Source organism: Varanus komodoensis, unplaced genomic scaffold (genome assembly GCF_004798865.1).
Source record: "Varanus komodoensis strain SLA01 unplaced genomic scaffold, ASM479886v1 scaffold1, whole genome shotgun sequence".
Classification (NCBI taxonomy): domain Eukaryota; kingdom Metazoa; phylum Chordata; class Lepidosauria; order Squamata; family Varanidae; genus Varanus; species Varanus komodoensis.
This window is the reverse complement of record NW_025335268.1, coordinates 34,648,766-34,661,246: the sequence shown is the minus strand read 5'-3', so window position 1 is coordinate 34,661,246 and position 12,481 is coordinate 34,648,766. Positions and strand designations below refer to the sequence as shown.

The window sequence follows — 12,481 nt, the reverse complement described above, 5'->3', positions numbered from 1 at the left end:
AGAAAAGCAACAATGAAGGCTAACCGAAGCTGCTGTAGTGTGGCCCCCAAGGGGCCTCTGCATGGCCACCCCGGGAACAAAACGCTAGCCCAGTCTTCAAGGAGTGGCAAAACATGGGAGCAATTCCAGTGTACATGAGACGGGCATTTGGCATGAGTCCAGTGAAGCCCTGCCTCCTGTCACTGGGATTTTCCTCCAGCTTTCCAGGTTCCTTCCTCGTTAGTAGCAGGGGGGACACTTGCAAAACTGGGGTGCAGCCAAGGACACCTGATATCCCTCCAAACGCCAGGAGACCATACTGCAGAGAAGATGAAAAGAGCCCCTTTCCATCAAAGACGATCTCACTTTGCAAGATCCTGACCTGTCAAATTCTGATCCGCAGCCTGTGCCAGGCACTGTAGAGGGTGGGTGACTCAAGTTGGCAGCCCAGTTGTCCAATATCAAACTTACAAAAAATTTTAACTATAAAATCATAAACTGTGCTCTCTTGGGGTGGCTGTAGGAAAGAGATGCCTTTGCAGTCACTTGCTAGACACTTGTTGTTGTTTTTGGTCACACTTGCCAAGTGTTTGGCTTGAACATCGCTTGTTGGACTGTCCTGGTTTGGACAGCATTCTAAGCCACAGAGGGTTAAGGAAACCCTGAAATAAACCATGGCTTCTTGGCATGGCTACAGAGCTACAAAGAAGCCACCCCATGGGCACTCCACCAGGTTCACACAAGGGGCTACAGCACTGTGGTTTTGAAGCCCTGGTGGCTGAACAAGTCGTGTGGGCCCAGCCCTTCTGTACTTGCCAAGCCGTGAAAATAGAGGTACAGGAGTACTAGCAGGCCTGATCTGAGGTTTGACTCTATCTCCTCTTTGAATGTTCTACCATTTTTAGATGTGTTCTCTAAATATTAGCAGGTTCTTGATACTCCTGTTCATCACACACCCCACCACTGGCAAAATTAAGGTAGCAGAGCAAACAAATTCCACATAACCATGGATACAAGTCTGTGCTTATTGAAACACGGCACAGGCAGGCTGATTCATTGCATATTTCCATTCTGAGAGGAATTCCATTTGTCATTATTCTCCCTGCTCCCCGCTTAAGGTGTCCTCTGAGGATACAAAGTTTATCCAGGTAAGCAAGTTCATAGATGTCCAATAAACTGGTACTTTCACTCCTACATGTTTGCAATTCTTTCCCTAGATATGGGTGCAGAATCCACTGGGATATGTTAACAAAAAGGCCAAATGTGATTTTAGATTATCTGCATCAGCTTTTCCTAAGCCAGTACCCTCCAGATGTTTTAGAGTACAAGTCCCAGACTGACCATTGACCCTGGTGGATGGGGCTGGTGGGAGCTGAAGTCCGAAAGCACCTGGAGGGCACTGGATTGTGGACAATTCATTAACACACAAGATTTACACTTTCTGTGTAGGAAAAGTATGGTGTGGGTGATGCAGTTGTCAGCTCTGTGCTCACCATGAGAAATCTGAAAATCCCTACAAGAAGACTTTCAAAGCAGTTGCCTGGCAAAGGACAACAGAAAGGAGGTGAGTTGGGATGTTCTGTTTAGGACTAGCTACCTTGGCAATGCTAAACTTTGCAGTGTTTAGTTTGAAAGATGCATTTATCTTAAGTGTGAAGGGATGGCATATCATTCCACTAGATTAAGGGCTCACACTGAGTGATGGTACACATCTCACTGTACAGGCTGACATACTTACTGGAATGGTGCACTATACAAATAGAATTAAGAAGACCATTAAGTTTAAAATAATTTTTGGGCTGCATCACATTCGTTGAGGAGGGGTGAATCTGCTCTTTGAGTGGCCTTTTGTTTCAGCCTCCACCATGCTGCCCAGAAACTTGGCAAGTCTTTGCATGGAAGGGGAGGAGAAGGAAGAATCCACTGGGCACATATATGCACAAAAGCATGACGTGTAGGAGAGATGCTAAATGGGGGGAACTGGTCCATTAGGCTAGGGAACCACTGGCTAGTTTGTGCCTTACTACTGCAGTTTTGCCCGAAGGTGTAGCTACACAAGTCCCTTCTCTTTTAAACTTCAAATGCTCCATTTGCACAAAAGGGACATTCATGGAGGCAGATATTATGTACCTATTTCTTTGTGCACATAATTGGTATACAAGTGTTTCTAGAATGGAGCAAACATGGGCAGCCCGTCCAAAGGGTCCCTCCAAATCATGGAGGGCTAACTTCAGGCTTGCAAGATCCACTTATTCTGGTGAAAAGCCTGAAGAGCCCCAAACTGGGCCTTATGCACAAGGGCAGTTCTGGCTGCTTCAGGGAAAGGCGAGCAGTATGTGATATCCTTCTATGGGGAGATCCTCTCCGAATCCTGTCCTCTACTGCCTCTGGTAGCCACTGGGCGCATTTCTCGTCGGGGAAAAAAGAACGATGGGATTTGAACAACCTATTGCAAAGAGAAGCACAGCTCAGAGCTCTCTGATCTGGCTGGGTTTGAAGTGGGAAAAACTTCGGGTGGAGAAAGTGCGGAGGATCATAAAGGGACAGGACTTGCTGGATGGGAGACTGAGGTGCCATTTGGTGGATTGCATCGTTGAATGCTACCCAACTTAAAAATGAGATGGGTGGTGTAGTGGTTAGTGGCGAACTTTGATGGGGGAGACATACATTGAAATTCTTGCTGATTTGAAGCCCCCGGATCTACCACCCTGACTTACTTCATGGGGTTGTTGTGAAGATAAAAATGGGAGATACATGCTACCTTGGGAACCGGGTGGAGAAATTGGAAAGTAATAAAATATAATAAAAATGCTCTGGCCCTAGAAAACATCGGGGGAGATCTTTAGCTTAGCCATCTGTTTCTGCTGCGCTTGTTTACCACACACAGAGTTTTTCGTTGGTTTGCGTGTCTTGCATTCAAACGTACCACCCCCTCCGCGATTTGCATTGGTACACTCCTCGGGGGCTCTTCCCTCCTGCTTTCCTTAGGGCGCCTCTCCGCCTGGGCGGTTGTAATGCCGCGCTTGGCCAGCAGGAGGAGACAGGGCGCCAAGAGCGAGAGCGGCGCAGGGGAACGCGCTAGCGCGGCGACAGCCAGCGCGAGTTCGCAAAGACGAGCAGCGGGGACGGAGCGCGGCTGATCCCTGCCGCTGCCGCCGCCGTCAGTCCCAGCGCCGGACGGGAGCCGTGGGGCGAGGGCGCGCTTTCTGCGCGGGCTTTCCGGCGAGCGCCGCTGAGAGAGAGAGCCTCCTCGCAGCCTCTGGCGCCATCGACGGCGGCGCTGGTCCTTGCGCACACCGGCCCCATGGCTGCTGCCGCTCCAGCTCCGCGGATGCACTTGCTCGCTTGGGCGCTTCTCTTGCTCCTCGCTGCTGTGCTCCACTCCGCCTCCCCGGCGGCACCAGGTAGAGTCCCTCCTTCTCAGAACTTGCTCGTGCTGGCCCTGGGGAGGGTTACCCGCGTTCTCCAGAATCCTTTATCCTTCGGGCATCCTCAGGGAAGGGGCGCTGGCGAGGGGGAGGGGGGGTCGGCATTCAGTTCTGCCATGCCATCAAGTCCCATCACGCCCATACCCACGTTAAAAATATTTTAAAATTATGCAGTTTTTTATATCCACTCAGGATAAAGCGAAAACTTGATCCCCTTCCTTTTCTATCTCTCTCTCTCTGTTTTTCGAATTCTTTTTTCTCCTTTCATCTTCATCCTGACTGCCTCCTTACATAGGAAGGCATCCTACGCCAGCCTGTCGCCCTCCCGAGGACGTGTTGAATGGACTTCAACTCCCCTAATCCCCGACTGGACAAGCAGGCACACTGGGGTGGGGGGAATTGTAGTCCAGCGTGTCTGCAGGGCGACAGGCTGAGAAGAACAGCTGTAAGTTCTGGGGCATGAATCACCTCGAATCTGAGGTCCCCTTCAGCTGTAATCATGTATTGCACTATTGATATGGGAAAAACTGATTCTTACACTGGAGCGTTTGACTAATTTCGTTTTGGTTGGGGAGGAATTGATAAGGATAAGACACCTGCTTGGAAATACCCTTTCATCTATAGAAGAAAGAAATGTGGTCTTGCAGCACAGTCTGTGCGCGTCTGCTCAGCACGTCTGAGTGCAGCTGCCTCAGCCTTGGGGAGAGCAGCGCTTCCCAACTGAGACGCAGACGCGGGCATCTCGCGCAGCGCAAGTGCTCCTTTCGGAAACTCGGATCCACATCCTGCCTTTGAACCCCCGCACCGCTGCCGCCCCGTTAGCTCTGCAGGCTCCGTGGTGCCCAACAGCAGCTGATTCCAGTTCAGCTACTCATTAACACGATTCCTTTTAAGTCTCCAAATGAAACATCCTAGCCATGCATATGGGAACTGGCTTGCCTCGTTCTTTGAGCTGAAGTGCTGCTGATCTCTGTAGGGAGCCCACAAGCACAGAGTCAGATGGAAGATGCGACCCCGGTGAGATGAGCAGGAAGAAGATCCCAGTGATAAGGACGCGGCCATGGCGGATCAAAAGTGGACTTGCAGTGTCTGCCTTGGAGAAGGCAGCTTTCCAGGGGTTAGGTCTTGTTTTTGCTCCTCAGAGCATTCCCCTCCTTGGTACATTCTCCTCCTGGCCTCGCTCTGTGTGCTTTGGATACATTCTTGCTGAGCAGGAATGGGAGTCCTAGCAGGAACCTTATGTGTTCATACAAGTTCAGCTTGCACCCCGTGCAGGAATTCTGAACGCAAAGCTTGCCCACGGGGCCAGTTGCTTGACAGTGATGCTTGATCTAATTGTCAAGGCAAGGGATGGAATTCTTCTTGGTGGAGCACTGAGGCTTGGAAGCATGTCCCATGGAAAGCAGTGGGAGAGAGCCCAGCCAGGAGGAAGAAGTGCAGGCTCATGATGTCAGGATTAGAAAGTAAAAGTCTTCGTTATTTGTGGTCTCCTTGTCCCTTGGGATTTAAACAAAAACCCTTTAATAGGGTGTTGCTAGGCACTTATAAGATTCAGGGTACAGGCCCATAAGATAAGATCCACATAAACTCTGCATATGCTAATATATATAACAACTCAGGATAAACAATTAGTCAGATGTATTTAAATTTCACAGAAGACAAAGCCAACCAATTGATTTTTCTCATGTGAATCACTGGAGATAAAACAAACTCTTCCCTCACTTTGCATCTCAACTGAGATCATCTCGAACCAGTGGAGAAAGTTCCTCCCACAAACTAAACTGCATGCAGGGAAAGATCTGGAGAGGGAACGGTATTGCAGCAAGTAGGAAGCGGAGACTGAGCTTTTTCCTCCCAATTTGCAAGTCCCCTTGAAAAGTGCTCCCTGCATGCCAGTTAAGCTGAGGAAAAGCACCCTCTCTTGGCACCAATCCGAAAAGTTTTGGGGACAAAGAAGGTGGGGGCAGTTCATCTGGTCTGCAGGACATTTAAAGGCAAAATCGTAAACTGTCTTTAATTTGCAACATAAAATTAGGCAGCTGAGAATTTTTTTTGCGGGGGGGGGTAGCCTCTCACCCCTCTATACAGAACTAAGTCTGTGGGTTAGATCCAGGCCACAGGAGCTATATTTGAGGCTGAGACCCCATAGGCACAGGCCAAGCTATGCTTCTGGCCCAGGAATTTTGCAAAGTGATCAATGGCAAAATGCAGAGTTTGTTTAAATGGCTAGATAATTGCTTTCTTTTCAGCAGATTCCTTAAATCACCTTTTTCCAACGAGGTGCCCTCCCGTTTTTGGCTGGGAAGGATGGGAGCTGTAGTCCAGCACATTTGCTGGGAATGTAGTTTGGACAGGCTGCCTTATTTGGTATTTAACTGTATAAATGTGGTGAAGCGTGAACCTTTCCCTGAGCAGTTCCTGCAGCTCTTCAAGCTCTGTTTCTTTTGGAAAGGTGTAGCTGGACATGGGTTCCTAGGGAGTGCCTGCTGGAGCTGGATAATGTGAAACGGAATGTCCTCTCTGCAGAGCCCATGGTGAAAACACCTGTAACTCTTTCAAAGGCCTTTTCTTCCTCTCCCCCATCCCAGGCTCCCGATACTTTTCTGGAAACAGCTTTGTTTGCTGTGGCTTGCTAACTCCCCCTGTCCCGCCCGGCCGCCCCTCCCATTCACCCCGTAGCCTTTAAATCACTCCAGATATACATGGAATGTTTTCGCTGGATCGCTCTTGCAGAAAGTCTCGCGTAGAGGCTCAACTGCATCACATTAGCCCCAGATCTGCAGCGTACGGATGGGCAGATCGTAGATAAAATAGTCTGAGGGAAACCCGGCTGGATTAGCAGCAGCATTGGGAAGTTTTGTCTTAGTTTTTGGATGGAAGCCGTCACGAGATTTAGGAGTGATTAATCTGGTCCTTGCAAAGCAGGCTTCCAGAAGCATCATCCCACCCTGAGGCTTAGGAAGCAATGGCATCTGCAAAGCAGCTCCTTGTTTTGTTGGATGGGGGGACAATTAAGCATTCCAGGTGGAAGGACATATATGGATCGTTGTCTTGGCAATTACTGTCTGTGGTACTCCATGCTCACCCGGGCAGTCCCTGGTGATGAAAAAATTGGATGTCCTGTGCCATCACAGATGATGGATTGAGGCAGCCTTCTCCAGCCTGGTGCCCTCCAGATGTGTTAGTTAAATGTCTCATCACCTCCAGCCAGCATGGGAGTTGTAGTCCAACATGCCTGAAGAGTGCCAGGTTGAGAAAAAGAAGCTTGTTTAAGCATGCAGTCCTATGCATATTTAGGCAGAAAAGGTCCTACAGTTCTCAAAAGTTGTTGGTTTTTCTCTAACTAAAAATGCATAGGATTGTATCCTAAACATTTGTGGCTCCAGTGGAACTTACACTTAAAAGTAAACTCTACTGAGCTTAGTGGTACTTACCTCGGAGTAGATATGAGGATTGTTCTCACTAGCTGCAGAGAAATCCTTCACAGGCAGTCCCCCAGCTTTTTTTTGGGGGGGGGGCAGGGGGGCTAAGGATATCTCCTGATTAAGGAAAACTTTGTCAACGAATTAAATGGACTTTTAATAGATCAATTAATGCCACAATCCTATGCAAGTTTACTAGAAAAAGGCCTACAACTCTCAGCGTGTGCCAGCATAGTTTGGTCCACTCAAAGGACTGAGTGAAGGATCCCCCCCCTTCAAGTTAGATCGACCATCCTATCTGCTAAAGACATTTGCATTATTGCATGAATTCAGTTTCTTGATTTTTTGGAACATTTTCAAGCTTTGAGGGATATTTAAAAAAAAACCTTCCTGAAGACTTTGAAATACTAATATGTATCTGCTTGTTGTATTCAATAATTTTTGACCTTTAAAAAGTCCCCAAATGTAACAGTATTCATAACTGGGAATGTCTAAAAATCAATCAGAATATAAATAGATTATTTGCAAGCATATCTTGTATAAAGAGAATTTGCTTGGGGATTTCCTCCAGCCCAATAGCTGAAGGTGTAATTGAAATGAAAAAATGTAACAGAGGTGTTTATTTCTTTCTCTTTGTGTGTCTCTGTGTGTGGGTGCATGGATGGGTAGGGTTTTTGATCTTCCTGTAAACACCCCAGTATAATTTACGCAGGTATATGAAATATGCCCCATGCACCAGCTATTGTATTTTATTATTTTGTTTTTATACATTGTTTTAAACCACCCAGAGAACTTCAGCTATGGAGAAGTATAGAAATGAAGAAATAATAATAATAATAATAATAATAATTATTATTATTATTATTATTATTTTATCCAAGAGCTTTCCTTAGTCCTTTCGCTATTGGCAAAGCTTCGCATGTGCTTCTGACATCATACCCAGTTGGACAAGCAGACTGGTCTTGCATGACACAGCAACACGTTGTAGGTAACTAGATGCATCCCCCCCCCCCCGCCACCCCATCCCCTAAGCCCAGTAAGTCCCCTAAGCCCATGGTTAAGTGAGAGAAGCAGCCAGTGCAGTACTTTCCACAGTGGCTTCCAGCAGGGGAGGAAGAGGCAAGCAGGGATCCAGTCCCCAGAGTGGAGGTCAGGGCTCTTGTCCAGCTTTGGCTCTTGGGAAGCAAAACATCTGGTGGCACACTAGATACCGTCTAAAGGCCATAGGATTGCTCTGCTCAGGAGTTTCCATGTAACGTTTGTTAAATATAGTAATAATTTTGTGGGGAAAGCAAGTTATAATATAATATAACTTTAGGAACATAAAAGTGCTTTTATGTTCCTAAAGCAGAATTCCCCACCTTGGTATTTTCCAGATGCTTTGGACTACAGTGCCCAGCATTTCTGACCATAGGCCATGCTGCCTGGGGACGATGGGAGCTGAAGTCCAAAATATCTGTCAGGGAGCTGGTTGGGGAGGGTTGTTCAAAAGCTACATAGTGGTTTCAGTTTTCTATAAACCTCTTAAAAATAGGAACTTATATTTCAGTTGTTCCTAAAATTTCCATTTTTTCCTGAAAGCCCCCTCAGGGAAAAAACATTTTAATAACTTCAGAATGTTAGGAATTTCACATCACTGCATATTACAGCACATATTTTAGGATAAAATAACTTTAGGTAAAACCATTTTAAATGTATATTTTTGTAAGAAATTATCTTCAAAATGCATATTTAACTAGGTATTTATAAGCATTTTTGTGTGCAGATTTTTAAAAATATGTGCATTCATGAGGAAAAGGGGCAAAACTATGCACTGTTGTTTTTGTGTTCCTGTTTCCCTTTTTAATTTGCTCTCCCTCTAACGAGGGCAGGGTGAAATCCACAGTCCTCCAGCCCCCTCCCCATGTTTTCATCACAACAGTCTTGTGAGGGAGGTTAGTCTGGAGGTCCCAAGTAACCTAGCGAGCTTCTTGGCTGAGTGGGGACTTGAACCGAAGATTTCTGTAATCCTAGTCTTCTACCATACTGGTTCTCTCTGGCTTTGCTAGTCGGAACAAGGAAGCATTGGTGGTTCAGTGATGCTAGTCCTTTGCCTGTTCCTCTTCCCATCAGGCTAAGCCCCTCAACAATGGACAAACGGCTAGTCACCCCGACAAGAGCAGGGGAGCCATGGATGCAGACAGAAAAAGATTGCTCTTGGGATGATACTAAAGAGAGTTGCCCATAATCGCATGGCATTTATTTGCAGAAGGCAATGCAAATTGTAGCTGTAGTATTCTGAGTGCAGCGGGGAGGGAAGGGTGTGGAAAACCAGAGTGTCCCATCCAGTCTATTGCTGGTTGTTTCTGTGCAGAGTTCCTGGACCTGAGGCCCTGCACACCTGGGCTGGAGGACTGGAATGAGAGCAAGGCCCTTCTGGGGGCAGAGGTGCATGGATTCCAGGCGCTTACTTGTGCTAGGACTCATCCGGGGCTTGAGCTGAGGTTTACTAAAGTTTTGTGGCTCTTTGTTCTTTGGTTTTACGAGAACAGTAACCTCATTGCCCCCACCCCCACACACTTTTACACCTTGCACAACAATAAAGCCTTTTTCTTAAGCCTTGGAAAAATAACCCAGTCATGACTTGAGGCTGGCTCATACTTGACATTTGTGGAGCTGCTTGCATTGCGTAAAGTTAAGCAGATGTTCAGCTTGCAAGAGCAGGGTTATTATTTCACATCCAGTTTAGTTATTTTGATTTATCCTCTGCCTCAGCTTGTAGGGTCAAGATGGGTGAGTGTAAATAGAGTCGAGTTCTGAAGAATTAAAAGCCTTGAGCCGCCACTAGGTGTCTCAGATAAGACAGATGCACCATGGAACAGTCTGTGCAGCTGTGCCTTCGCCCACAAGTGGAACTTGTCAGAATGGTGAACACAGGACTGATGACTATTATTTCCATACCCTCCACAGAGTGTGCAAAATAGAGACAACGTGACACTGTACTATTTATTATTAAAGCATTTTGATCCCACCTTTTGAACACACTATTAGGATGGCGTGCAGTACAGTATAAAGCAACAATGAAATAAAAATAGCAAATTGATAAAAGAGCATAAAATAATATCAACATAAGGTTAGTCAAATGATTGTTTACATTTTATAGCCGGATAATTTTAAAAAGAGGTTTTCCTGGCACTACAATATATCAGAGTCAGTGGTGAGACAGCCACTCTGGGAAGAGCATTCTGGGTCTAGGGTGCCACCACTGAAAAGCCTTCACCCAGTAGCCATCCACTGTATGTCATACATAGGAAACCTGGAGAGAGACCCCTGATTCCACAGTGTGGGCAGGCATATGTGGGGAAAGGTTTTACCTGGCATGAAGCTTTGATCCTTGTTAGAGCTGCTTGGAGAAGGACTGATGTTACAAAGCATCTCTGGCCAAACATATCTCCTCCCCCCTGCCATGCATTGCTAAAGACATTTTTTCATCTTCGGTACACACTATTCATTTAGTCTGTCGCTGCCTATTGTTCACCATTTCACATGACTGCAGATGGTGGGCATTTTTGGTCAAAGCAAGGGTGGGTGACTTTAGGAGGTCTGAGAAAGATTTTCTCCACACCACGGGCTTCAGCTCCCCTTGTCTCCAGGGCAGCACTTTCGTTTTTGAGGTGATGGAGAAAAAATGGGCTCTGGAGAGGCTCGCACGATAACTTTGACCCTTTGGGTGCTCTGTAATGGCTGCAGAGCACTAAAAAGGCCAAAAGGGGTAAAATGATCTCTTTGAATGCCATTTATTTATCTTTACAAGGGGGGACAGCAGGAGCTGTCAAGATTTGTCAGAGGAAGATCAAGTTCTCTTCTTGGTGATGCCAGAGTGCGAGACACAGAATAATCAATTCAAGTTGCAACAACCCAGATTCAGCTTGGGCATCAGGAAAAGCTTCCTCACTGTCAGAGCAATATGACCTTGGAATCAACTGCCTAGAGAGGTGGTGGGCTCTCCCACACTAGAGACATTCAGAAAGAAACTGGACAGCCATCTCAGTGGGATGGTGTAACGCATTGTGCTGCAACAGCAGGGGGTTGGACCTGATGGCCTTCCAGCTTTACTATTCTATGATTTGATGATTCTATGTTGCCCACCTTGGGTTGAAAATGTAAAAAAAAAGAGAGAGAAACAAAAAACCCCACAATTGTCCTTTAATAAGTTATCAGCAGTTCAGAATATGTTTTTAGCAGCTGCAAAATGTAGATTGGTAGGCTTTGCATTCCAAAGGTAAAGACAGCCTAAAAATAATTTTAATTCATGAACCAATGGATGAAGGATTACACCTCCCTTGGTGCTTACATACCCAAGAATTGACACTATTAGAAATGAGAAGTGGGGCCTGAAAAATGTTGCAGTGTGGAGAACACCCATCTGGTGGAAGGAAATGCAGAGTATTCCAGTCCCCTGGCTCGGGTCTGCCCCGTTCCTTTCTCCCTCTTTCTGCTTTCCCAGTCACACGGCCTCAGCTGTCAGTCAGCTTTCTGTTGCCACTGAGCATGCTCAGTCTTCATCGGGCCTCTCCAGCATTAGGCAGAATGAGACAACTAATTCAGGAAACTGATTCTGGGTTACATGAAAGGACAGCAAATCATTAGAAATATGCTGTGTTACTGTCTTATTTTTATTCTGAGGAGAGCTTTCCTGCTTCGGGTGCCAAACAAAGTTGGTGGACCTTAGATATTACACACCTTGGTCTGGGTAGGAAGGGGTGCTATTTGTTGCTTCACCTCAGGTAATAACAAGTGTTGGGCTCTCTCTCGGTCTGCAAACATTTCCAGTTAGAGTCCAGAATGAGCAAATGCATTGAATTCAAGTGCAGGTTGTCAGCCTAAAATGTGAGGTACTAGATACCCCCACCCTGAAAGAAAGAGGGCACTTGGGTAAGATAAATTGGATTATTCATAGCTGAATATCCACCTGCCTTTCTTTGACAAGGCTTTTAGCTGTTTTAAGCTTTGGAAGAATAAGGCATTGCTTACTAGAAATGCAAAAGTTGTATTACAGCAGACAGAAAGGCCTTGCAAAACCAGTACTTGATGTGTTTACTCAGAATTCAGATGCACTGAGTTTAGTAGAGTTTACCCCCAGGTAAGTGTGCAAGGCTTTGTGGTCTTAAAGCATAATATAAATGTCTACTAAGAAGTGGAGTTGAGGTCAGTGGGGTTGATTTCCAAGAAAGAGGGCAGTGAAGCGGTGCTTCCTCAGGCAACTGATTTGGGTGTCTCGAAAAGGCAGAGATTGTTTAATTCATTATTGTATACAGCCAGGGAAGGGGAGAGGTGCTTGTGGAATTTTCTTCCTCAGATGACAAAATCACTTGACTCACTCTGGGCCTGTGTACACTCAGACTGAGAAAGGGTGCCATTAAGTTGCTCCAACACAGACAGCAAAGTACAGTGGTACCTTGGCTCACAAACGCTTCAGTTCACAACCAAATTGGGACGCGAACAGAAATTTCAGAAAAAATTTGCCTCATGCCGCAAACTCTGCATTTGGGGATGATCGCACTTGGCGGGGGGGGGGGGGGGGGGGGGGGGGTGTTTGCATGCTCTGGGAGGGTGGCTTTGGTTGTTTTGCTTAGAGGGTGATAAGAAATTGGTTTCAGTTGTTTACATTTT

At 46.4% G+C, this 12,481-nt stretch overlaps 1 protein-coding gene across 1 annotated transcript in view; it reads left to right on the top strand.

Moving 5' to 3' along the window:
* Positions 1–3,203: 3,203 nt before the first annotated feature.
* Positions 3,204–12,481, top strand: part of FNDC1 (fibronectin type III domain containing 1) — a 103,775-nt gene continuing 94,497 nt past the window's right edge. Inside the window, exon 1 of the mRNA XM_044421886.1 lies at positions 3,204–3,383. Within this exon, the coding sequence (XP_044277821.1) occupies positions 3,284–3,383 (100 nt within the window). The 5' untranslated portion in view covers positions 3,204–3,283. The remainder of the gene's footprint in view (positions 3,384–12,481) is intronic.